Source organism: Pteronotus mesoamericanus, unplaced genomic scaffold (genome assembly GCF_021234165.1).
Source record: "Pteronotus mesoamericanus isolate MK-2021 breed Mesoamerican mustached bat unplaced genomic scaffold, CSHL_Meso_final contig_557, whole genome shotgun sequence".
NCBI lineage: Eukaryota > Metazoa > Chordata > Mammalia > Chiroptera > Mormoopidae > Pteronotus > Pteronotus mesoamericanus.
In genome coordinates this window covers 3,432,313-3,459,775 of record NW_026555200.1, presented here as the reverse complement: position 1 = coordinate 3,459,775, position 27,463 = coordinate 3,432,313, and the positions used below count along the sequence as shown (strand labels likewise).

At 47.3% G+C, this 27,463-nt stretch overlaps 1 protein-coding gene across 2 annotated transcripts; it reads left to right on the top strand.

The window, feature by feature from the left end:
• Positions 1–26,659, top strand: PDPN (podoplanin). 2 transcript variants are annotated; one of them, XM_054579719.1, is made up of 6 exons: positions 1–383; positions 17,118–17,254; positions 19,751–19,877; positions 23,302–23,328; positions 23,871–23,976; positions 25,039–26,659. In XM_054579719.1, the coding sequence occupies exons 1-6, from the start codon at positions 89–91 to the stop codon at positions 25,043–25,045; spliced, it is 699 nt and encodes a 232-aa protein (XP_054435694.1). In that variant the 5' UTR covers positions 1–88; the 3' UTR covers positions 25,046–26,659. The 2 variants fall into 2 exon arrangements, with proteins under 2 accessions (XP_054435694.1, XP_054435693.1); XM_054579718.1 differs by having other exon boundaries at positions 23,871–23,982.
• Positions 26,660–27,463: the final 804 nt, after the last annotated feature.

The window sequence follows — 27,463 nt, the reverse complement described above, 5'->3', positions numbered from 1 at the left end:
GCCAAACAGAGCGGGAGGGCGGTCCCAGCGAGCCCCGGCCCGAGACCACCTTACAGCGGGGCGCGCCCGCCCTCGCTGGGCGAGATAAATGCTGACTTCATTCCCCAAGTTCCCAACTGCAAAGTTTGCTCCGCTGCCTGCCGCGGGCGGAGGAAACTTGGGGACCCCGCCTGCTCTGGGACGTTTGCTCCCCGCCTTCCAGTCCCCTCTTTCGCGCTCGGCCGCCGCCGAGGGCCTGGGGCTGCACAGCTGCTACATCTTTCCCCGGCACCGAGAGTCGCCGCGCGGCCCCGCAGAGGACCGGCTCCCTGAAAAGATGTGGAAGGTGCCAGTCCTGCTGCTGGTTTTGGGAAGGACGCTGCTGTGGGTTCCGGCAGAAGGAGGTAAGACCCTGCGCGAGCGCCTCCGTGCCGGGGCTGCCGGGGACCTGCGAGCCGGGACTTGCTGGGGTGCCCGGGCCTGGTTTTGGCGGTTGCCCAGGGGAGCCGACCGGAGCCGGGCGCGAGCGCGCGCCCCAGCCTGGAGGGCCCGGGACAAGTCGAGGCAGCGGCTTAGCTGGTGCCAGGGCCCGAAGAAAGGGCCGCACGGGCGCGAGGAGGAGCCCCCGAACACACAGTCAGCAGAAGTGGGGACAGGGGAGGGCGTCTCTCACAGGCAGCGCAACTCCTTGTCCTGTCAAGGGAGAGGGTGGCGGCTAGCAGCCAGGAGCCCTCGGTTGCCAGGACAGGGCTTTCCTGCGGGGCTGTGTATAGGATGCCCATGGCCTCCGGAGAGACTGGCCTTACCGCACGGGCAGGGACGCCCCGAAGTGCTGGGGTGCTGCGGGGGCTCCCCCTGTGCAGCGAAGGTCTCCCACCCCGGGTGCCCACGCGTTGGGCACCCTCAGGACCCCATCGGTGGGGACGCCTCCACCGGGGGAGGCCCCGGGATCCTCTGTATCGCGTGGGAAGGACGGAGCGACGGGCTCCTGAGTAGCACGAGGGAATGAAGGATGCTTGTGAGCCTGAGGTTTATGGAAGTTGGTTTGGGGCTGTGTGTTGAACTTGGCCAACGATGCCAATGACCACAGGGGCGGTGGTGACTCCTCGGACTTGAAATACTTAGCTCGGACGACCACAGCTCTGCCTGTCCCGGCATCTGCGTCTTTCCATTCCCTTTCCCTCTTCTTACTGGACAGCCTCTCTCTCATCCCTGGCCTTTTTCTGCCCAGTTGGTAGCATCCTGGAACATGGGTCAATATTTTATTCCTTTTCTTGGTTTTTTATTGTCTGTTTCCCCCAAGAGACTATGAGCTCCCAGGGACACAGCTCTGCCTTAGCCTGGATCCTCAGAGCCCCAAAGGCATCTGGTGCATAGTAGCTGTTCACTAAATATTGGTTGAAGGAATTGTAATTGAACTAGTGATCTTTGAAGCTGGAGGTGGCTGAGCTGTGCTCTGAAAGGGAAGTTTACGTTTTCCAAACCGAGGACCAAGGTAGTCCCCATACCAGAGGAATCCTGGGAGGGAGTGGCTTGAAGGAGGAATGGACCTAACCTAGGCTTCTGTAATTCCCCAGGACAAAAATACCCAGCCCTGGGGAAATGATATGGGGCGTAGTGTTCTAAGTGTTCTGAGCCGACTGTCTGCCACTGTCTGCTTGGAGTGGCTCTCCGCAGGCCCGCGGGCTATTCGGGGTGGCCCTATCTTTGGCATTTCTCTTTTCACGGCAACATACACGACTCTGCATTTCAGTTACATTTCCTTTTTGGCGAGACGGGGTGCAAAATGACACCATTTTGTGCTCAGGAGGGCAAGATGTGGGAGGTCCCCAAACTGAGCACCATCCCAGCCCAGCTCAGGAAAGACAGCAGCTGGGCGCGTCCTCTGCTTGCCCCCAGGGACGGGTTAGCTGTAATTATTTTTTAAGCCGGTTCCTGAGTGTCGAAGTTACTCCTGAAGGGTGTCGGTAAACCTAGTCTGAAAAGACAGCCATGGACTGCTAAAGACAGAAGCCCCCCAGGCTGGGGGGGGGGCGGTTGTGTGTGGATGCTGATTTGCTGGCCTGCTGGCAGGGAGTTGAGACCCCAAGGGGCTTTGTCTGAGGATAATGAGTGAGGAGACTTGCATATGGATGAATAACCTCATTGAGCTGAGCTATTGTTGGCTGTCTTTGGGGAGTAGGGCTGGGGGTAATTATGGTGATGAATTTTATTATCCTTCTCCTAGGATCTTACTCCTTCCTGGGCCTCCCTCCTCCAGTGTTTCAGTCCGGTTCAGTTTTATAATCTGGCCCCGTGTGCTGTCCCTTTAGATGTTAGTGGGTTCAAAGGCGCTCCGCTGTCCACACATCTGGCGATGTCCTTGGTCGTCAGGCCCCACCCTCACTCTGAAATTCCATCCACAACACGTCCTTCAGGGCCTTTCCGTTAGTTAGATGGCTTATTTGGTGAAACGCTGCAGGCTGCTCTTGCTGCAAACCCACATGTGCTTTTCCGGGACCAATCCACCCAGGATTAATCATGCAGCAAACAAATTTCCCCAAAACTCTTGCCAGTTTCAGAGGCCCTGAAATCTTCAGGAGTTGCTGAGAGTTTTTGCGCCACTCAGGGCGCCGATCGAGCGTTTCGGCAACAGCCCTTGTGAGAGAGGCCTGTCCATTACACCGGTGCAGGAAATCCAAAACAGCATTTAACGCAGAGGAGCACATTTTTAAGGAGTATCCAGGCATGAGGTGGCTATGTCAGGACAGGGCACGGAGGGAGGAGCCCTGGCTGAGCAGAGGTATGCGGCTCCTTTTCTTTTTCTCTGGCCTCTGAAGTCAGTGGCCCATGAGTAACCTGATGCCAGAGAAGGACAAAGACCCCAACCTTGGTGTCACAGTGGATAGTTTGGCCAAGTGGGAAGGACACCCCCCCCCCGCCCCCGCATTGCCATTCCCCACCATGGCCTCTTAAATCATTGCAACTCCTTAAATTGTATATTATTACCTTCAGAAGATGCCAGAACTGGGATTCAGAAATGGGTTTCATTCCTGATCCCAAGCTCTTTTTGGCTACATTATATTGCCAAAAAAAAAAAAAAAAAAAAAATAGAACCCCGTATACACACAAAGGTTGAACTGGAAATTAAAGGTTAACCTCACTTTAAGTTTCTTAAACATGAGAACAAAAATTTTTAAGAGGTATAAACAAGAAGTTCTTTACACTAAATACCATAATATTGTTATGGGAGAAACTCCCAGGAACTTGGTTCTTCTCACCAATGCAGCAAAGAATTAAAGATCAGCCAGTCTATTAAGGTGCAAGCAGTGTTTATTGGTGATCTGTTTTCAGAGAAGAGACCGGGCCTAACGAACACGGCGGTGGGGGGCTGAGAGGCGTAGGTTCAGGGTGAAGCGGGGTAAGGGTGGCCAAAGGCGGGGGCGGCAAGCGCAGGGGTGGTGAGGGCTGGGGTGGCCAGAGGCCGGGTGGCCTGAGGCCGGGCAGCCTGGCCAGGCAGCCCGAGAGCCAAGAGCCAAGAGCACCAAGCCCTTTGTCCTGAGGACTTAGAGCGTTGGCGCACAAGGAGTGAGAGGGTGAGGAGGTTACATACCGATTGACAAGTAAAGGTGGCGCCAGCTTTTAGGGGGTGTGAGTCCACAAAGGGGTTAATGGGCTTCTTCCTTTGGGCACTGTGGAGACTTTTGGGCCTTTCTGGCATTGAGGCGAAGCGCAGTTTCAAAGGCTTTCTTTCCCCGATCATGGAAAAGGTACATAGAATTTCAAGGGCTTCCCTCCTTCTTGCCTTGATTTCCCCTCTGGCTGCTCATTCTACCATAATGGAGCGGTCACAGTACAGTACAATGGGATCCATTAATTCATCCCGTAAAGGGCAACTCAGCATCTCCAGGACGCTTGGTGCGGTGCTAGAGGCAGACCTGCATGCGCACTGAACATCATAAAGCTTTCTGAACAGTCTTCGCCAGTGCAGAAACAGACCTGTGTTTTAAATTCCATGGGCTTATCAGAATATTTGTCATATTTCTGGCATCTAAGCATAGGCGTGCCAGGTTGGAACTTGTGGACACAGAGACAGAGAGAAGGCTCAGGTAGCACCGCCCTTGTGGCGCGCACTTGAGAAATCTGAATCCTGCCACCCTGACGCCTCTTGAGGAAATAGCTAGTGAAAGTGTTTTTGTTGCAAGAGAAGCAAATGATTGGGGGAAACAGGGATGAAGCGGGAGGGGCAGGTACTTCTAAAGCCAAGGAAACAGTGACTGAGATAAACCCTAGGATTCCCATGGGGTGAGCAAAACGTAAAGCAGCTCTTGATTGCACATTCGAATCCTTTCCCTACCGATTTCTGAAAAATTTTAGGAAAGGAAAGTGATCATCAGGCATTTTATCCAAGGGCTGTGAGATGGAGCCAGGTTAGGGAACAGCAGGAACTGTGCCAAGTTCATCCGCGGCAGGAAGACGAGGTGCCTGTTTCCTGCGTCTCATCCAGCACCCACCAACCAGCCTGATCCCAGAGGGCCAGTCAGGACAGGCATTCCCTTCGGCTTCGACACACCGGGCGGCCGGCTTCTCTTTTTCTTCTGGCCCAGTGCCTTTGCCCCGGAGGAGATGGCTTTGTCCTTTGAGGACAATCCAGCTGGAATCAAGCTAAGTCCGAGGGAAGCCCGCAGACCCACCGCACCCGCCGAGCTGTGTGCGGACCTGCCAGCTGAAATTGTTAGGGCCACACTCAATTCCAGGCCGGCGGGGAAAGAACCCGAAACGGCACACCTACCAAAAGGATGGTCAGCTTTCCGGAGGAAGAGGTGCTCCTGACCTCTGTGCAGAGGGCCAGAGCTGCCAGCTGTGGAGAGAGAATGTCACCGGGGGATAATTGCCATTGTGACTTCTGTAGCCTGCCGGGGAATGCCAGTCACACAGAAAACGGGGGGTGGCGGGGGGAAGCCGGGAAGAGGGGCGTGCTAGAGTATGTGTAAACATGTGACTGATGAGAATGGAGTGTTTCCTGCAATTCATCAAGGTGTCTCCTTCCAGGAGAATAAAACACCACTAAATAATAAGCATAACTGTGACCCAGAGATTAGTATCCTGCCCCAAGGATTTGATGATGTTCAACCTGTCTTGCCCAAGGAGGGCACTTATTTAAGAAATATTTCTTGAGAAACTGCTTTGTGAGTCAGGCAAGGTGAACATCACACCTGCTTGCAGCTTGTAGGCAAGATGGCGTATCTGCTGGCGGTGGGGGTTCTGATCTCAGTGACAGTGATTCTACGGTGAATCAGAGATGCCTGCTCTGTCACAGTCTGGAAATGATCCCCCCCCACCCCCACGGCCTCACCCTTCTCCTGTGTCCTACATACACCAAGTAATGTCTCAGGTATTCCACTCTTGAGAAGGACATGCCTTGTATAAAACGTTGGAAACTATTTCCTGTTCTAAATAAACTATTTGGTTTCCCGGCCCCTTGTGACTTTGGGGCCTGTGAAGCATTTTCATCTGAGCTGGATCGCCCCCTAATAAGATTGAATTTCTGAATCTGTAAAGCTAAGGGGACAGGATCCTGGGTGGTGGGGTTCATAGCAGTGACTCTGTAATAACAGTTAACATCTACTGAACGCTCAACACGTGTCCAGTGCTTTCCAGGCCCTGCTTCACGTAATCTGCTCAGTGGACCTCCAAAGTAGCAACCCTGTGTATGTTATAGATGAGTAAAGAGGTGCAGGGAGATTTAGTAACTTACACACACACAGCACGCGCGCGCGCGCGCGCCCACACACACACACACACACACACAGAGCGAGCAAATGGCAATGGCGAGACTTAGAGTTAGGCAGCCCACCCCCAGGACCCGTACCTCTAACCACTGAGCACGGCAGCCCTCTGTGCTGGGGTTGAGGGAGCCGAGGACACCCAGAAAAGTCAGCCAGCTGATTTCCTCAAGTACCTTGTAGAGCAGCAACAACACTTGTTATCTGTTAGACACTTAATTCAGATTGAAGAACTGTGGTGCCGGGGGTCCCAAAATGAAGGACGCGGTCCCTGCCCCCTTAAAGCATTTACAAAATACACATTGTTGAGAGTTTTAAGAGTTCGAGAGGGAGCACAAAGTGGGGTCGCAGTTCACCAAGAGAGGCAAAACTGATGCGTGTGGGACCCAATGACTGGTATCCTGTATTCATAAAAGAACCCACAAGGAAAAGCGACAGCACGTCCTGATAGCACATCCGGAGCAGCTCCCACCATCCGTTATCTGCTGGTAGGAGTTTGGAGATGAGATTCCTGTGGCTGCAGGCAGCCAGAAAAAGGCCTGTGGGGAAGGCGGCACTTGATCTTGGCTGTGAAATGGTTGGACAAGGTGTCAGGCAGGGAAAGGAGTCTGGGCAAGAGAGACTGCACGGAAATGAGAACAACCCAGAGTTACATGGGAAGAGGTCTGGGCGGGAAGGGCCGGGAAGGGCCGGGAAGGGCTGTGAGGGGTGGCTAGAGCCAGGGCCATTGCGCTGGGGAGTGGCAGGAAATTTGGGGGAAGGATGAGTCCGTGCTGAGGGGGAGAGGCGGACCTTTTCTATAGGCTACAGGCAATAATGGGAAGTGGGAGTGGACTGGTTATGAATAGTGGTTGTCAGGAGAAAATAGGGACAAGGGCACCATATGGGATGGAGGTTAGTTTATGGGGCAAGTCAGGCGGTAGAGACTGAGTGTGGTGACCACAGAAGGAAGGATGACATCAGACTTTTGGGAGTAAGACCGAGCAAGACTTGCTGCTCAGGATTTCCTGTTTTTTCTTCTTTCAGTTCCTGATTTCTTGTTATTCACCTCTCCCAACACTCATCACTGTAGTAAAAATGGTATTGATAATGCAATTCACATATCATGAAATTAGCCCCTTTAAAATGGACCAATCAGTGGTTTTCAGTATGAATATAGAGTTGTGCAACTATCGCCACTGTCAACTTTAGAATATTTATATCATCACTCTCCCCCCAGGGTCCCAAACCATTAGCTCCTATTTCTTGCCCCCCGCCCCCTAGGAATCACTGATCTGCTTTCTGTCTCTGTTGGTTTGCCTGTTCCGGGTATTTCACATAAATACCATCATACAATATGTGGCCTTTTGTGTCTGACTTCTTTCACTTAGCGTGCTGTTTTCAAGGCTCATTCAGGTTGTAGCATCTAAGAATTCATTCTTTCTAATGGCTGAATAATATTCCACTGCATGGATATACCTACCACCTTTTGTTTATCCGTTCACCAGCTGATGGATGTTTGGGGCTGTCCTAAATAAAGCTGTTATAAACATTTATGTATAAGGCTTTGTGTGGACGTAAGTTTTCATTTCTCTCAAGTATATAGCTAGGAGTAGAATTGCTGGGTCATATGGTAACTCTATGTTTAACTCTTTGAGGAACTGCCAACTGTTTTCCAAAGTGGCCATACCATGTTTACATTCCTACAAACAATGCAAAAGTGTTCCAATTTCTTTATATCCTTGCCAACACTTGTCCATTTCTGTTGCTTGTTTTTAATACTGGCCATCCTAATGGATATGAATTGGATTCTCCTTGTAGTTTTGATTTGTGTTCCCTAGTGACTGAAGATGTTGAGTATTTTTTCATGTGCCTATTGACGAATTATGTATCTCCTTTGGAGAGATGCCTACTCATATCCTTTTCTCCTTATAAAATTGGGTTGACACCCTGGCAGGTGTGGCTCAGTGGATTGAGTGCCAGTCTGCGAACCAGAGGGTCACCAAGTTTGATTCCCAGTCAGGGCACATGCCTGGGTTGTGGGCCAGGCTCCTAGTCGGGGGCTCTTGAGAGGCAACCACACATTGATGTCTCCCTTTCTTTCTCCCTCCCTTCCCCTTTCTCTAGACATAAATAAAATCTTCAAAAAACCCCCCCCAAAATTGGGTTACCTTTTTATTGTTGAATTTTTATGTATTCTGAATCCAAGACCCTAGATCCTTGTCAGGTATATGAATTGCAGATATTCCTCCCATTCTGTGGGTTGTCTTTTCAATCTCTTGCTAGTGTTCACGGAAACACACATTTTTTAAATTTTCATGAAGTCTAAGTTAATCTATTTTTTTTTCTTTTGTTATCTAGAGTGTTGATGTCATACCCAGGAAGCCATTGCCTTGATTTACTCTTATGGTTTCTTCCAATGGTTGCATTGTTTTGGCGCCTACATTTAGGTCTATGATGCATTTGGAGTTCATTTTTATATGTGGTATGAAGCGCTGATCCAGCTCCATTCTTTTGCATGTGGATTATCCAGTTGTCCCCGGACCATTTGTTGAAAAGATGATTCCTCACTAAATTATCTTGGCAACTTTGTCAAAATCAATTGCTCACAAATGTAGGGGTTTATTTCTGGACTCTTCATTCTCTCCATTGCCTCTACATCTATCCTCATGCCATGACCATTCTGTCTTGATTATTCATATAGCTCTGTAGTAAGCGCTGACGTCGGGAAATGTGAATCCTACCATGTTCTTTTTCAAGATTGCTTTGGCTAGTCTTTTCACTGTATTTTAATTGCTTGTGTACACCTTGCCCCTTAGAGAAGAGAGGAGGACCTGTGCCATCTTCAGCACTTAAAAGACATATGGTTTCTACATAGTAAACATTTGGCAGGAGGAGGAGGGAAGACACTCAGTGATCCTTGTCTTTGGGCAAGAATGGCAAGAAAGCACGTGATAGAACCTGGGTAGGCGGGGTGAGAGGCTAGGAAACGAGCTGAGAAGGGGCAGGAGTTTATGCACTGGGTTACAGATACTGAACTTGAGGTAATATTAAGACATGCAATTTGATGTGGCTGATAGGTGCCTGGGGAGATACTCAACTAAGATGACCTCAGAAATAAGCCCTGGAGACAAAGCTCGCTGCCTGAATTGCCCATTTGTTGGAACAAGGGGGAAAGACGGCAGGGAGGGCAGAGAGATCCCCAGCTGAGATTAAAAAAAGAAAGAAAACAACAACCTATACCGCAGCACACTTTAAGCTCTCAAAGCAGGCTTAGGATCGAGGCCAAGGGCAGCTCCTGGAAACGCAGCACATTCTGCACATTCCTGCAGGCCGCATCCTCCTGGGCTTACAGCTGGGCCGTCTGCAAGCTGCATGGGTGTTCGGTGAGGTCAGCGCCAAACGGGCTTCTCTTTTCCTTCTTGCAAAATCAGGGCCAGCTCAGCTGACGGCCGTGAGTCGGTCAGAAGCTGTTTCCCAGCAGATGGCGAGAGTTTTCCCAATAATCCACCACATGGGGGGTGGGGAGGAGGTGCTTTGCTGGGGCAGCACTTCTAAAGCAGGCTGGAGTCCCTTGGTTATTCGGGGCCTAAACTCTCTCTCCTGGGGACGGCCCTTCGTGCAGGACTCCACCCCGATGAGGCCCCAGAAAGTTATTACACAGGTGTTGATTCCAGTCGACAGGACTGTGAGCTCATTTCCTCTTACTGAGAACATTCTGCTCTTGGTCAAGAGAGAAACCTCTCTACAGGTTGAGTAATCCTGGTTGAGATTATGACCAACAGCCTCTAGTTTTACCATGTGAGAAGGGCTGAGCCCTGTTTGTGATTGCGGATGAGCGGCTAAATTGATTCACCCTGGGGGACCTTGAAAAGTGTGACTACTCATGTGTTTGTTCATTCATTCATTCATTCATTCATTCAGCAGCCAGAGTCTGTGCCGTGGCTGAGCCATACACCACAGCAGAACGGATCGTGGCCCGAAGCAGCTTACAGACCGTAGGGAGAAAACAATGAATGCCAGTCTTATCAAGTCCTGGTCTAGTTTAGAGGAGATGACTTTCTCCTGGCGCCTTGGATGGGCTCTGAAGGAAGAGGTGTTTTACCTGGGACAGGTAGAGGAGTAGGAAGGGTTTGGATGGAGTTGAAGGGTGACCCTGCAGGTGTCCTTGGCCTCCAGAAGCCCACAGTCAGGGCAGCTCCAATTCTGCTGCAGCCCCTTCTGTGCGACGTAGGAAGGAATGTGAGTAGAGGGACCTGAGGAAAGGTGACCGATACGTGCGAAGGCTATGTCGCACCGTGGCTAGAGCAGGCTGGGGGGTTTGGCCATAGGTGAACTCTTTCAGTCAGTTGCTCAATAAACATCTGCGAAATGTGTGCCGCTGCGCCAGGCCCTGGGATTATGGGACAGTGGGGGCTTCCGGCAGCACTTGGCTGCCAAGAGGAAAATTGGACGTGTCATTTCTGTGGGACGGAGCAGCAAGGCCAAGCCTTCTCGGAGTTGCCTTGACTTTTCCATGGCCAAACTTTTGATCCAGCGAGCAGTCTACCAGGATTCACGGAAAGGGTGAGGGGGAAGGGGAAGCCCATGGGCCACATCAGTGATTACATGGACCACAACCTAGGGTTTTGCAGGAGTGGGGGGTCCGGCACACGGCTCTGGGCCAGGGAGTAGCTTTCGATATTTCAAAGAAAGGCATCTACACAGGCGAGGAGATAGGCAAGGCTGCAGGACACGAGGAGTAACTCCGAAGATGTCGTAAATAGAAGCGGGGCCCCAACTCCTTTCTTCCCATCACAGAAACCCACCGCGTGGTAATGAGACAGCTCAGCGGGACGTTGGGAACTGAGATGAAGGATCGTACAGAGCTCTAGGTAGCTCGGTGATTACAGGCGGCGGGGGGTGTGGGGTGGTCTTCAGTGTCCTGGAAAATGGCGGGGGTTGGCATCTTTCTCCAGTTTGGGGTGTTTTGATTTTCAGGCTTCTGAGCACAATATTGAAACATGATAGAGAAATAATATGCAAACGTTTGTATCTGGACGAAGGAACAGAAGTGAGCATTTCTATTCTTATTTTTCACATAGATGTTTTGACACCTTCCCCCCCCACCACCAAAGCATTACTTCATCCCCAAAGTAATTGGGAGGGGTATGCTAGACTTAAGTGTTTATTATTTCTCTTACAGGGGAAAACCAGAACTTCCTAGGATGTCGTAAGAAAAAAGAAAGTGAGGGAGATTCTGCTTCTCCATGGCCACAAAAATCATTCCAAGGCCGAGTAGTCAACCTTCTTCAAAGGCTTATTTGTGTATTTAGATGCAGGAGCAGCCAAAGATGTTAGAAAACAGCAGGCAATGTGAAAGATGCCTTAGTCTCTTGGCTGACACCACAGGTTTTCCAAACCCCAAGGGTAGCCCAGCTTGTGACTTCTCCATTTTTTAAATCAGCTTTCCTATTTCAAGATAAAACACCGTCCAGCGGGCTCTCAAGCTGTCTGACTCTGGAGCTTGCGGTCGGTCGGCAGGGAGAGGCGGGGCTGTTCCCGCTCCCGGGGAGACAGAGACGGTACGCATGCGTGGAGGCCCTTTGTGGCTGTCCTAATAAAACAAGCTCAAGCCCAGGAGAGGACCGGGCATCAGAGAGGGACATCCTGCTTCACTCAGGACACCCCGCTCAATGCTGTTGTCAACAGAGCTGTTACAGGTGGCAAAATGAATTCTTGGCTCTGAGGTATTGTATTTATTTCTCATTATTGGTAGGTAAGGACTTCGGACACTTCCTGGCCATTACCTGTCCAGATCTTTACCTCCCTACTGTCGCTGTCCTGGTGCGAACACCACCCACTCCTTCCTGGACAACACTAATAGCATAAGGGATCCCCCGTCCCAGTCCGGTCCCAGCGTCGTTGCCAGCTCACACCTGCCATTCACACAGCACCCAGAGCGGCGTCGTGGACTTGGGTTGTACCACTTCCCCTCACCCTCCGGAAGAAATCAGAACCCCTTTGCCGAGTTCCACTAGACTGGCCCTCCATCTCTCCCAATCTTTTTCTTTTTCTTTCAATAATTTTAAAACAAGATTTTATTTACTTTTAGAGAGAGGGGAAGGGAGGGAGAGAAACATTGATGTGCAAGAGAAACATCGATTGGCTGGCCGCCTCTCGCACACCTCCAGCTGAGGACCTGGCTCACAGCCCAGGCATGTGCCTGGACCAGGAATCAAACCGGCGACCTTTCTGTCCATAGGCCAGCACTCAATCCACTAAACCATGCTAGCCAGGGCCTTTTTCTTTTTTTTTAAATAGTTTATTTTTCATTGTATTTTTTTCATTACCATTTATCCCCCTTACACCCTCTTCTACCCCCATTCCCCTCCCCGCGGCAATCACCGCACCTTCCCAGTCTTGTGTCTTACGATCCAGCCGTATGGACCCCCTGCTCCCATTTCTTGAGGTGCAGCGCCCCTGGCTCCTTCTGGGCTTCGGGGATTAGTGTGCCTGCCTGCGGCTCACTCGCTCATTCAGTGAACACATATGGAGTGCCTACTATGTGCCAGGTATTTTAAGCAATAGGGACATCGAGCTAAAACAGTGTATGTTTTCATCGGACAACAATTAGTAAATATATAGCACAGTGAGTGGCAAGTACTCTGACCTGTGGGGGGTGGGTACTGATTTCACTGGGGTAGGGGAAGGCCTCCCCAGAAAGCGTCCTTCGAGCAGAGATCTGAAGTGGGTGGAGGAGCACTATCTTGAGATTTTCCTGGTTTGTTTTGCTTGTTATGACCCTACCCCAACAGCACCTAAATCCACGAGTAGAGACCTTGCCTTGTCCACTCCTCTGTCTCCAACGCCTGGGGCCTGGCACACAGTAAGTGGGGATATTCTGGTGAAACTTGGCACAGTTCTAGTCTTGATCATTGCTGCTGCTTCACTTGAAGAGCTGGGAGGAGAGCTACTGCCCACAGAGGTACCACTTTCTAAAGCAAATCACACCTTCCTTCTAACTTGCCCTCCTGGAAACTTCCTCCTAAAAAGGGGCTGATTTGAAGAAATTGAGATTGTGGTCACGAAACAAGTGGGTTGGTTCTAATAAGATGGGATTTCATAAGAGGAGGTGAGATGCCAGAGGAAGCCGTTGCTTCTGACAACCAGAGAGTGAGGGTGAGGACAGGGGCCCCACGAGGAGGCTGTAGGGGCGGCAGGGGGCAGTGGGCGTTCCTGCCTGCCACAGCGGGGGCGAGGCCCAGGCACGCTCTTGGGTCCCCGTTGGCGAGCACTCACCAACCCCGCACGCTGGGCAGAGCAGTTAACTCCCGGTGTTGTTAAAGAAGAAATTGTTCTGACACCTGTTAAAACAGTTGGGACATTTCATTCAAGACGGTTGCAGAGTTGAGAGATAGGGCTCAGCTCTGAACCCAACAAGGAAGCTGGGGCTTTATAGCCATGGAGCAGAGTCAGGGTCAGGGGCGGCGGGGCAGCTCAGTGGATGGGAAATCGCCAAGAGGGGACACCAAGAGGAGAGGGTTTCTCGCTAAACTGGCCTCACAGGATTCTTGCTACAGGCGGGCCAAGGACTTCAACCTCAAAGGAGCAGGTGGGGAACTCCGTCAGATATCAAGGGGTGGGAGAGTCTCTCTAGGCTGACTTAGCAGAGTTCTCACTAGACTCTGCTTCAAGGACGGACACAGAAACCCAGGGTACGGTCTCACAGAGAACTGGGCTCAGAGGGCTGACTACAGTCTGGTCAAGGGGAGCGCCCACCTCTCTTTCCTCGTCCGATACCTGGAGACAGGAATGCCAGCCTAACTGCCCACGGGGCTGTTGTGAAATAGTTGTTCAGAAGGCCCCGCACAGGCCCCACATGGCTGAACAGCGTGAGCGGAACAGGGTCTTGTTATGAGGCTGTGCCTCTCCCGCCCCGCGCTCCAGCAGCCCGCTCTCCCTGCTGCCATGCGGGTCCTCTTTGATGCCAGCGACGTCTCTGGCACGGAATTACCCTGGCAGTGGGCAGATGCTGTGAGGAGGAAGGGGCAGCTGATGGTGAGGGGAACACAGACTTAGGGATCTGTTCTGGAAAGAATTGATAGGGCAGTAGGCAAGGGGGGGCAGCCTGTAGGGGGGCGGCCCCCAGTGCTTGGGCCATGTAAGCTGGTCCTTGTGCTGAGAGGTCGCGCCCATGCCTGGGACACAGCTGTTAGAAAGAAGACATTGTCCCGATGAGAGCTAGTCTGAAGCAGTGGGGAAAAGAGCATTTGTTGAAATGACAGGCTAATCTTTTGGGGGGAAATCAAATTATATTCCCATTTTACATCATACTTCAAAATTAACACAAGACAAATAGAAGTATTAAGTGTAAGGTGAATATTTGTATGATCTTGAGAATATGTATATGATCTTGAAGGTAAGGTGGGTAATTGTAACATCAAAGGGACAAAACAAGTTTAATAAATTTGATGAGCAACAAAACTTACCAGTTACAAGAGAGGTGCCAATGCCAACTAGTAAAAAAAATGTATGCAGCATCTGTTCCAGAGACTGCATTCTTAAGGTTATAAAAACACCTATAAAACTATAAAAATGATGAATACCATTAGAGAAAAGTGGGTACAGAAGAAGACACTCCTGACAACCAACGAACAGATGGAACAACTCACTACTGCAAATCAAAGAACTGTAAATGAAAGCAAAGATTGCAAACACTTATTCAAAGGTTTCTATCAAGAATTTGGGATGTCACACACATTGACAATAACCGTGTGATTTCAGGTTGCATTTAAATCCTGAAATATTTATAAAGAAATGCTATCCCATAAATGTTTGTAAATTAGAATAATTTCTTTAGTGATATTAGACTTCAATGCTAAGATTACAATGATTCATAATTAGCACTTTCATACCAAGAAGCATCTCTTTAATTCTTATTTGTTCTCAAATTTAAGAACCTTAAGGAAAAATTGATTTACCCACATCTTCTCACAGGTAGTATAGAATTTGGCCTACCTTTTTAAAGAATAATTGCCCCCCCACTCCCCCCCATCCCCCGCCAAATTCCAAAATGGATGGGTTGCCACCGTATTTGGAAACTTCCACTGGTTCTGAGCCACAGCTGGGCGGGGCTGGGTGTGACAGGAAAAGATGTCATGTGAGCATGAGGGTCCACCGCCTCAGACCGAGGCTGTTAGTGTAGGTTCATCGCTGCACTTAAATCAACAGTTGTGTGCGTTGCCTATGTGCACATGTGTTTTAGAAAGAAGAAAGGATCGGCAACCTGAGGCATCGATAATACGTGGTTTGAATTTCACCATTCAAGGGAACAGGGTGCCAAAAGCTGGCTGGAGACTCGGCAGCTGGCTGGAGGAATTCCTCACCCAGGAGAGCAAGGCTTCAGCCGACATAAGAAGGGAGACAATTGGGGACCTCTTGGTAAAGATCAACTTTCCCATGGAGCAAAAAGAATGCCAGTGCAGTGGGACAAAGGACATGCATCTTAATCATGAGCATCATTCATAAAATGCCTTTTGTGTATTCAGAGTGCTTTAGTGCTTGGCTCTGTGGGCCAAGCGTAGAAAAGAGCCAAAAGGAATTTTTATTGTTAGGCTTTCAATGAACTGAACTTTCTGTGAAAGAATTCTGACCAACTTCATTTCGTACTTAATTTTTTTAAAAAGCAAGGGTGGTTTGTTTTTGTTCTTTAAAGTTAGAGGATGCCCCATGGTAAGTGACTGCGCTGAACAGAGCCAGAAAACATTTTTAAAATTGATGAGTTATTAACTGAGTTCATAGCGGGAGGGAAAGAAAAGAAAATGGGCTACTTCAGTTCTTTTTGTTTGTTTGTTTTTGTTTTTTAAATAATGACTACTCACCAGGCAAAGGGATATTTCCCTTTGAGCTCGATAAATAACATTCAATATTTGCCTACATCACAGCCATAAATCCTTGTGGGAGCCACTGAGTGCCCCCACCCCACCCCCACCTCAGCAGATGGCTCAGAGGGGAGACCGGCCATGAGCATGCACTGAGGTATTCAGTTGTTGCTAACTCGTGAAAGTCTCTTGCCACCCAGATGAAAATAAATGCATATATTTAGGAGGTTCATCCAAAGCCATTGATTGGCAGCACTGGATTAGGACTCTAGATGCAAAGAGAACAAACAAATTTACTCTAGAGGCTTTCTCTGTCTATGCGTCAGCAAAGAAGTTGTGATCAAATATTTATTAGTGCCTTTGGCTGGGCCAGCAAAGCATCGAGAGATATATAGCATGTTAAGGCTGCTTGCTAACCTGAGCGCTGCCTGGATATGAACATCTGCTCTTTAGTTACGTACTCAAAGCAGCCCCCAAGCACCCCCTCCCTCTATGTCCTGGCGCTCACTCTCTTATTTTGCAACTGTACTTAGTCATGGAACTTCCAGAGCCCCTCTGAGTCTGGGGCCAGAGCCTGTGGCCAGTGAGTCAGGTTTTTAACAAGCAAAGGGGCTCTGGCTTAGCATGATTAGTTCAGATCATGGCAACACGGGCTGAGGAAAAAGCCACTGTTGTTGTCTGTTCTCTGCCCGATTGGGGCATTCAACCTGTCCTACCTGCTATCTGCCCCCCCACCTCCCCCCTGCTCCCCCAGAAACCTCCTTCTTTCACACAACAGGGTCGTTCATCCGGTGTTAATGCAGAAGAGACAGGGACAGAGGCAGAAAGTCTCTTACTAGTGTAGCTCGTGGTGCATGAAGAGTTCTGTTAGTGATCTCTGGCATCCTTCAGTATATTGCTGACCTTCCCTTGTAGATGTTAACCCGACTGTAAGAGAAGGGGTCAAACACAATGTAATCTCTGAGGTCAGGGGTCAAAGCCCCTGCTTCTAACCATTCAGGTAGGCAGCAGTCTCAAAATGAAATGGAGAGCAAGCTTGATGTTGCAAAGGTTCAGACCCTGCCTCCGCACATCCTGATTCAAGTAGGTTGGAGACACCCCGCAAAAGTGGTATTAGAACTCTTCCGAGGTGACTCTGATTCAGGGTTTTTCCAGGTCTAAATGATAATCTATTAACCTGAATACATTAATTCATCCTATGAAATGGCACCAGAAATAATCTGACTTGTTACTGAACATGGAAGATGTGCATCCCTCTGTTCCGGCGGCCTCAGTGGGATACGAGGGAGGGGCTGGCTGGTATTTCACTTTTTGGTACTTCACCTTCCCTCCTTCGGCCATGGAGACAAGCCGGCTGTCCCTGTGCCAGAGCCGTGGCAGGGAGAATGGTTTGTGGTACGCAGTAGAGGCCACAAAAACAACAACAACAAATCCTCAGAAGAAACGGGAAAAATAATCTGATTGTAGCCAGCCAGTTAGGTCTGCGCACACTACTTCCACCGTAAGCCCTGACGCCATCTTTCTTTCTTAGCTGTCACAGTCAGGCCAGAAGATGACATCACGACCTTAAAAATGGAAGATGGCATGGTGACCCCAGGTGTGGAAGATAACCCAGTGACTCCCGGTGCCAGTAAAGAACCCTACGAGTCTGCTGGCCTGACAGCCCAGGTGAGTGTCCCAGGAAGGGAGGAATTCGGTTTGTCGGCATGCGGTCACATGCAAAGATGTGTGTGTGTGTGTGTGTACACACACATATATATTTCTATTTATATATTTATGTATATGTAATCAGTGAGAGCCACCCTGTGAAGGAATTGTTACAAGGTTTGCAGAAAAAGGGTCCTCTCAGTTTCATCCAGGTAGCTGGTGTGCTGATCGCCGGTGATTTGAGAGTATACAGCAGGGCCTCTCACTGGTAAGGCAGTAGGTTTACAGACATCCAATCTGTTACAGCCCACTTTTCATTGCAAGAAAAACCTTGGATCCTGCAATACCGGCATTGCTATGAAAGCTCTTAGATACTGAGTCAGAGTTTCTTGTCTTATTGTGAACACAGACTAGAAGCACAGAGCACACTGGTTTAGTCTACGTGGAGTCCCAGGTGACACATTCCCAACCTAATGCATTTCAATCGGTTCATAGGTGTCTTAAGCACCTGCTGTGGGCAAAACAAGATGCCAGGCTCTGGGAGGCACTGAGGAGGCCTAGAAGCCACACCCTCAACCCTTGAGGGAATCTTGGTCCCACTCCCCTGTCCCCCTCAGAAGCTACCCTCTAGCTCAGAGGTCAACAAACTATTCACCAGACTTAGACCACCACCTGCTTTTGTAAATAAAGTTTTATTGGAACATGGCAATGCCTGTTCAGATGAGAATGATCTCAGGCTGCTTTCCTACGGTAAGAGCAGAGTTGAGTAGTTGGTTGCAACAGATACTGAATGATCTACAAAGATGAAAATATTACCATTTGGCTTTTTACAGAAAAGTGTGCCAGCGTTGAGAACTATGCTAAGCACATAGATACTCATTAGTATATTTTTTATTGTGTTAACAAACACGTAATATTAGATTTGCCATCTGAACCATTTTCAAGTCTACCTATGAGTCAGTAGTATTAAGTATGTTCACCATGTGAACTAGATCTCCAGAATGTTTTCATCTTGCAAATCTGGAACTATATCCATTAAACAATAACTCTCCTTTTTCTTCTCCCTCCAGTTCTGGTAACCTCCACTGTACTTTCTGTCTATATGATTTTGACTGCTCTAAGTATCTCAGTATCAGTGGAATCACACAGTATTTGTCTTTTGGTGACTGGCTTATTTCACTTGGTATAATATGGTGAAGGTTGGCTCATGTAGTAGTATGTGTCAGAATTTCCTTCCTTCTTAAGATTGAATAATATTCCATTATATGGATGTGCCACATTGTGTTTGTCCATTGAGTGTTGTTGAACATTTGGGTTGCTATTGGCTATTGTGAACAGTGCTGCTATGAACATGGTTGTACAAATACCTCTTCAAGACCTTGCTTTCAATTCCTTTGGGTGTATACTCAGAAATGGGATTGTTGGGTCATATGATAGTTCCGTTTCTAATTTTTTTGAGGAAACTCTATCCTGTTTTCCTTTGCGGTTGCACCATTTCCAGTTATAGCAACAGTGCACAAACGTTCTGATTTTTCCACAACCTTGCCAACACGTTATTTGCTGTTCTTTTAATAGTAGCCATGCTCACAGGTATGAGGCTATAATCTTGCTCAGGTATTGACTTGCATTTCTCTGATGATTATTGACATTAACAATCTCTTCGTATGCTTTTTGGCCATTGTATATTATCTTTGGATAAATCTTCAAGTCTTTTGCCTGTTCTTTAATTAGGTTATTTGATTTTTTTTGTTGTTGAGTTGTAGGAGTTCTTCATACCCTTAACAGGTATATGATTTACAAATATTTTCTTGTATTCCCTAGGTTGCCTTTTTACTTTCTTTACTGTGTTATTTGATGCACATTTTTTTAAGTTTGATGTGGTCCCATTTATCTATTTTTGCTTTTGTTGCCTGTGTTCATTACCATTATTTGTTGAATGCTCTTGTACATTGGCATAAACTTTGGAGTCAACAGAACCTCTTCATCCAGGTCTTGTTCTGTCTGTTGTTGGCTATGTGAGTTTGGGTATATTTTCTGATCTCTTCAAGCCTTGTTCATACTATAGGACTAATAGGATCTATTTCATAGGGGTTTTCTGGGGAGTAAACAGGGTGTTTAATGAGGCTGGTACATAGTAAGCCCTCTTTGGGAGAGGGAGGGCAGTGGAGGATAATAGTGACATAATATGTGCCCCCCCAAAGAATGTTGCAGGGAGGAAAGGCCATCAAATTCAAGGGAGAAAAAGAATTAAAGCTTAGAGGTCTGGTATTTTCTGAAGAATTAAAACTCTAGGAAGTCAGCAAGAATTCAGACCATGGATGTGAGCATTTGGCATTCATTTCTAGAGTCCACATGGTTTTATTCCTGTTCCCACTCTTTGTACACTTGTTTCTACTTTCCATTTATATCATCATATATTTTATATATGTATATGTATTTAATTTTTTTCTTAAAAGACAGCATATGTATTTTAAAACATTGTACATTTCTGTTTTGCCTCATTTACATCTCCAATAGGTGCCCACAAACACAAAGCGTGCAGACATTCCCATAGAAGACATGTCAACCCCAGGAAGCACAGTCCCTGGCCAAGAAGGAAGCCAGAGCACCACGACCTTGCATGCGGCCACTAGCCACTCTGTGGGTAAGAAAATCAGTCACCCCAACAGGCATTGATCTTGTTTTGCATAATCAGTACCTTCTCAAAATCATGCACAAATGTAATAATCAATAGGGCATATATTGGAATGCAAGAGTGAATTCTGAAGCAAGCCTTATAGGTAGTTTCAGAATTTGGTATATTAGGTTGCTAAATCAAAGCTGATTTATTGGGCTGCTGAACACAGCTCTTTACCTTGATTGAAGGCTGGTGATTATGCCCTCACAAGGGCAAGTTAAGTAGCCACTGGTGTCATGTTCCTGACCCTAAGCTGATAAAATGCTACACGAAGAACTTTGTGTTTTCACCCAAGAGCATAAAGCTCAGCCAACCTATGTAAACCTTAATGGATTCTATAATACTATTTATCATCGTGCGTTGAGTTTATGTCCTTGCCTGTGGAGCAAGAATGTTTTCTAAGGCATGCTTACCAGGGCTTGGGGCGGTACTTGTGATGCACAGTTGGCACCAATGAGACATCTTGGAGGGAGACTGTAGAGGAGGACCTTGTGTCTTTGTCATTAGTATGAGGTTTGGACCCTCACTGCTAAGAATGAGGATAGATCATTGCCATTACAATTTGGCAATAGAAAGAGATAGCTTCCTATTTCTAGAGCTTTCTTCAAAGAAATTAAGTGGTTTGTTTAATACGCCCTAATTTTGTAGTAGATGGGGTAGATGGAAGAGGAACTAGCCCTACAATAAGTATAATGAGCTATTTTTCAGAAACCATTTTATCTCTAATAGGTCGGTATTTCCATCTTTAAATGAAAGCAGACACAAAGACCTCACCTAAATGCACACCTGAACACCTAGAACGTTATTCTTTATTGTCAATATACATTTCAAGGCCCGAAAGCCAATCTGGTTTTACAAAATCTATCACACTTCTGAGGATTTTTTTTTAAATGCTTGTAAAATTTTTTGTACACCCGTGTTCATAGCAGCATTATTTATAAGAGCTAAAGTGTGGAATTTATGGACAGATGGATGGATAAACAAAATGTGGTGACTACATCCCATGGAATGTCACTCAGCCTGTAAAAGGAAGAAAATTCTGACACATGGTGCCACACGGGTGAACCTGGAAACATTAGGCTACATGCAATAAGCCGGTCACCAAAGACAAACACTGTGCTATTGGGCAGAAATGAGGCGCATAGACCAGTCAAAGGTTTAGAGACAGAAAGCAGAGGAGTGGTTGCCTCGGCTTGAGGGGGAGGAGAGATTGAGGAGTTCCTGTTTAATGGGTGTATTATGTCAGTTTCGTGAGATGAAAAGAGCTCGGCAGATGGACGATGGTGATGATAACACAAAAAAACGAATGTACTTTCTACCACTGGATTGTACACAAAAGTGACAAAGATAGTACATTTTGTGTGATCTATATTTTACCACAATAAAAAATAAAAGCTGCATAAAAGCACTTTGAAAAGAAAGCCTAAAGGTCACTCCAACATGCTAAAGAAATGGTTAACATGTAAACAGCTGAGAAAACCAAAAGTGGCTAAGCTAGAAAAGAATCATCAATATAATTGGTCATGGGAAAGCATTTCAAATTTTGGGAGAGAAATTGATCATTTGCAACGTGAGTTGACAGCTAATTAACAGAAGAAAATGGAAACATCCCAGTTGAGTGTTCTTTCTATCATACCAGGATACCTCTCCTAACCCTTTAAAAAAAAAGAAGTCTCAAGTGCCTGGAAAATACTCACGGTTCCTCTTCCATCTAGCCCTGCCCCACCTTTTCACAAAATGAACAATTTACAGCACATTCCCACTTTATAGATCAGTGTCCCAAGAAGTTTTTACATGAGTTAAAATGTAACTATGAGCACTTGGGTTTTTTAAGAGGTAGTTTTATTAGGGCAGCAGATGTCTTTCCCATGAAACGCCCCAGTTCAATGATGTTCACACATATGACACATCTTATGATCACAGTCATGTAATTAATTGGGAGGGAGCAAGGGAGCACAGGACTAACAAGCTCTAATTTAGTAAGGAATCTTCCATAAACTTCATTTTTGGTATTTTCTAACCGATGGCGTCACTGACAGTGATGATGGCGTGTGTCCTGAGGCTGGAACTGGCAGCCACCAGGTTAAGCAAACGATTGGCCTGCCTCTGCTGGCATTTGGCAGCCAGGGATGACATTTTGGGATTTTACTGGGTGACAGCTTTGTTCTGGGCAGGACTCCGATCCAGCTGCCTCCCAGCCACTGTTTTCTGGGGACAGTGCATCCAGCCTGAGCTCTGAAGAAACGCGTCAAGAGCCATGGGTTCACCTCGTACAGGGAGAGCTGGGTCCAGGGCCCCCCCTCATCCTGGGACCATCTCAAAAAGACATCTTTTGGAAGACAAACTTGGTACAAGGGGGATGGCTTCTTTCAAACCCAGTCATTAAAAAAAAAAAAAAGCAAGCAGCTGTCGATGGTGGCTGGCTGATTTCGCCTTTGATTAGGGAAGCTATTGGGTATCTGTAGTTTGTGAGTTGTGAGCTAAGGTTGTCAGGAGGCCTGACTGATTCACTTCTCCCCACTGCATCGTGATATCAAGGCAGCTTGACTTTTCTCCATCTGCAAACTAGACAAAAGAATCCTGTCCCTCCCGACCCCAGAGGAGTTAAGGACTCTGTACACAAAGAGGTTGATGGCAGAAACAAAACCCCTTTATTTTTACATGGGAATCGTGTAAAATTATCTGTAAGAAACTCACCATCTTATTACTTACTTACAGGAAGCTACTTGTAAGTAAATAACCAATACCCATGTGATGCATAAATGAAAATAGTCACCTTGTAAGTATGAAACTAGGTTTGGCTGCAGATAGACACCCTAAAATCACAGTGGCACAAACAGAAAGGGTATATTCTCTCATTAAACCGAGCTGTAAGGTGTGAATTTTGCTACCAAAGAAAAAGCAGGGAATTGTTGTAATATCACAAGACAAGTCCCAGCCTTGGGCACATCTTCCAAAACTAGAACCTATTGCTGTCAAAATGAAAATTCTTCAAAATAGATATTACCACAGTGGGTTCCATGATCTTGACATTGGACCAAGAATCAACAGCCTTGGATCCTTTGCTCCCCTAAGCTCTGAAGCTTTTTGATCACTTACTGAAGACCTCTGTGTGTCAGTTACAATGAATCTGCTCTTGAGAGTTGATAGGCCTAATGTATGTAAAAGTACTGAGGACCCACAGTGTTCATAAATTCAATAATAATAGTTTGGAAGACAGAAGCATGCCAAAGCCTGCTTAAAAACTTCCTGACCCAATTTATTTAAGAAATGATTGTCTTTGCTTTTATTTTGCTACCATCCACTTAGGGTAAATTCATCTTTTGCCAATTGTTAAATTATAGTTATTAAATCCTAATAATTCTATATCATTACATCTCTCTCTTTACAGAAGGGACACAGACAACAGTGGAGAGAGGTAAGCTAGATTTCGGTATCAAAATATTCTTTTGGGATTTAAAAAAAAAAGATTTCTTTGAACCTAATCTTTATAATGAATTATATTCTTTTCCAAATGGAAGTGAGCAAGTGCAGAATAGAGAACCTTCCAAGAACAGGTTTCAAACTTCTTTTAAGAGAGGAAAGGGAATTGCCTGTATTTGAAAATAAGCAAATCACAAATGAGTCTGTTCACTTAATGACAATGGAGAATGGTGTCATATCATGATTTACTGTTATCTAGGAGTGAAGATGGGGCTAATTTAATAGGTGTACACAAACGCTACTTAATCGTTACCTGTGAAGCCATCTAGTACAAATTGTATGCTTCATCGATCCTGAGACCCAGGAATCTTCCCATTCATAACATGGGATTAGAATAGCCCACAGTGTCTCCTCTTCTAAAACTGGATCCAGAAGAAACAACATAGAACATTCTTTGCTCTCTATAGTGGGGTGGTGGCCATTGTATTGCAGGTGTATTGTTTATCGAGGGTTCATGGTTTTTTCCTTCTTTTTCAGATGGCTTGGCAACAGGGACCCTGGTTGGAATCATAGTTGGGGTCTTGCTAGCCATTGGATTCATTGGCGGACTCATCATTGTGGTCGTGCGAAAAATGTCGGGAAGGTACTCGTAAGTAAATAACTTACACCCGTGTGATAGGTCAGTCAAGGAGGTCGCTTCTAGAGCTCCGACCTCGGAACCAATGGAAACCTTTAAATGAAGGTCCTGGTCGAAAGCCCCTACCTCCAGAAGTACTACACCTGAAGTTTTCCCAGAAGAATATGTGTCTATGTAGGCCTTATAAGTCTCCAGGAAAAGAGAGCCTGAGCCAGAGGTGACTCGTTGGTTGACTCCCATTGAACTCTGGCCAGATTGAACCTTTTGTCTTAATTTTCCAACTACCTGAACTTGAGAGAAAACCCAAACCAAGTTTTAACTTGATACCCAGTCACCCTGCTCCCGATCATCATCGGTGAGAGGTTTCCAGAAGACCACCTCCTGCAGGGCCGGAGCTCCATTCTGATGAGGAATTTTACTAGGAGGGGGACCCTCTGTCCATCCTGCCCCGGACACACCCGCGCATGTGGGAGCATGCTCCTAGCATTGGCTGTTGATGAAAGGAAGGAATTCTGTCTCTTTATTAAAGTTCCCTAAGAATTCAGTACATTCAAATGCAGAGCCAGAAGAAACCTGTTTCTTCTTTCTGTTGCGAAGATGAATTGGGGCTTTGGAGGATGGGGGAGGACAGACGCTATAGATCTGGTGGGGCGTTGAGGGACATGATTCACAACCCAGTTGCAGATTCATGTATTTGGAGATGCCCGGGAATGTGACCCTGGCTGCACGGGGACCAGGCATCGGGGAGGAATGATCTGGAAAGAAGAGCACCAGGTTTCCAAATTGGAACAGGGGTGTCCAACCCTTTGGCGTCTCTGGGGCTACACTGGAAGAAGAAGCGTTGTCTTGGGCCACACATTAAATACACAAACACTAATGAAAACTGATGAGCACACACACAAAAAAAAGGTTTTAAGTCAATTTACGATTTTGTGTTGGGCCGCGTTTATAGCCATCCTGGGCTACAGGTTGGACACCCCAAAAAGAAAATAGGAACATGACTCACAGGATTACTAGTCATGGTGCCAGTAAAAGAAGTAACAGTCACCCTTCCCTTTATTTTCACAGGCCCTAAAGAGCTGAAGAATTGCGCCCTTCTGCGAACATGTTTAAAAAAGAGTGTCCGACCTCCCCTGTCCCTGAGCAGGTGGGAGAAGATGACCCATGGAAATATGTGGCCGCCCCACTCAAAATCCATGGCGATCCCTCCGCTTGCAAAAGTAACTGAAGGAATGATAACTCCCAAGACTCGCTCCTCTAAGCATTTGTCTTTTGAGAAACTTTTTTAAAATATAAATTTTGGAAAAGGTGATTTTTTAAAAAATGCATAGAAAATGGAGCAAAACTATGTAAATTGATTTGTAACTAAGATAGACAATGTAATTCCATCGATGTTAGAAACTGTAATCATGTCTTTGTTCTGACCGTTCTCTGTTATTGTTAAAAAGCAAAGGAATCTGGAAATATTTATACCAGTGGAGTCCTTGGGTCTAGTGCTATGTCGGCAAATGGGATGAGCCTTTTGCAATTTCTGATCTGTTGAAATGGACACATTCCAGTCTAGTATGGTCTATTTTAAAAGTCTGATTCGGTGTGAATAATCAAGTAGAAAAATCTAAACTTGGGTAATATGTAAATTTTCCACACATCCACGGGGAAGCCTCTCGGCTTGCTCTGTCCTTGTTTCCAGCAATGACTTGATAACTGGAAGGTTTGCTCCTGCTTGACCCCCTGCTTCCCTCAGACGTTGGGGAGCTCAGGGGGTGGCCTGCCCCCGTCCCCGTGACGCAAGTCTGTCAGTTTGGCTGCTTTGTTCTGGAATGTGGAGACAGCTCTGACAGTGGCCAAGGAGGCTGCTAGAGCCCCAGCGGCGGCAGAGGCTCCCGCCTTCCAGAACCCATGAGCCATGGGTGGTCCCCAGACAGAAAGAAACCCTCTATGTGCCTCCGGCACGGAACATAGAACCTACCAGTTTTCTAGTATTTCCTTTCTGCCTCAGAGGGAAGACAGGGGAAGCAAAACTAACCTTGCAAAATATTATTTTTTTAAAAAGCAGTTGGATTGAAAAACAGAAGAGTCGCAGGCTTCATGATACCCCACGGGTTTCTGTGGGGTCGTCATTGAAAAAATCAATACCAAGGAGCCTGAGCTGCTATTTGGTGTTATGAACCATCCACAAGCATTTCCTCCCGGAGGTCAGCTGAATGCTTTGCCCTAAACAAAATGTCTTTATACTGAGCAGACACTCTGCCGTGAATGTGGTCACACAGTTATGACGTCCTGGAAACTTGCACGCGTTCATGAAACAGGAAAAAGTAAACTATCAGTCGGAAAGCATAGCCCGTCCCCTCGCCCCCCTTTTTGTATAGTAATGTGCGGATGTTATTTTAGACACTGTGCCCTACTGTTGCCTAATTCCAGCTGGTCCCCCCACCCCAGGTTCCATGTTTGAACAGCACCGGAGTGAGATGAGGGGGTGTAGAAGAGCTTTATAAGCTTAATGTCCTTCCATTTTGTCACTCAGATTCCCGAACAGGAGCTGGGGATAATCTATGTCCATGTCGTCTTCCCTTCTTTCTCTCACCGTGAACCATGACGGCCCGCCCTAAGTCATACACTGGACCCACTGCCTGCTGGGACCAGGCTGTGGGTTTCTTAGTCACATCCGTGTTGACGCGCGACGCAGCGTGGACATGTTTGAAAATAAAACCAATGACTGCGTACCACATTGAGTCAGAGCTTTGATTAGAAATCTTGATCGCGTCGGGGTCACACTTAAGAGCATCTCTAGATAAGCTTATAAAGTATGTCAACATCTGCCTCTTGACCAGGAGTGAATTATAAATGGTCATAGGAAGTATAACCGTGGGAAAGAAACGTAACTATGCCTTTCACCTAGAGGTTAAGGTCAAGCTGACAAATGGGATGAGAAGACAAGTGGCACCTTGGGACTTTTTTTGCCCTCTCTGGTCCGAATGAGCTAACTGAGTTTTGTCCTGATTTGTCTGTACTGAGAGGGGAGCCAGGTGAGGGAACAGCCACCCCTTCTCCTGCGGGTCCTCCCAGGAGCCTGACCTCAGGTGGCTGGGCTGGACTGCACAAGACCAGGAGGTGGCGTTACCCTGGCTGAGGGTGTTCCTGCTGCCTGGGGGCCTGGGAGCATGTTCCAGAATTCCTGTCCCTGGAACGGCTCACTCCCTGGTACTTGGCCCTCTGCTGCAGATGCTCTGCTGGTCTGGAGGCTGCAGCAGCCAGGCGCTCTGGCTCTGCCCCCCGGTCACAGTTGCGGGTACGTCTGCTCCTCCCCACCCCCACCTACACTGCTCCGTGAGAATTCCACGCCCCGCCCCGTGCCACCTCCCTGACAATCCTATTCCTGCCTATAAAGCTCAGATGCTGGGAACAGGAGAGCTGTGAGAATCACACCTTCCTCATAACGTTAAATCCAGACGGTTGAATCTGCCAGATATCAGGATTCCTGAGGGCCGGGTTC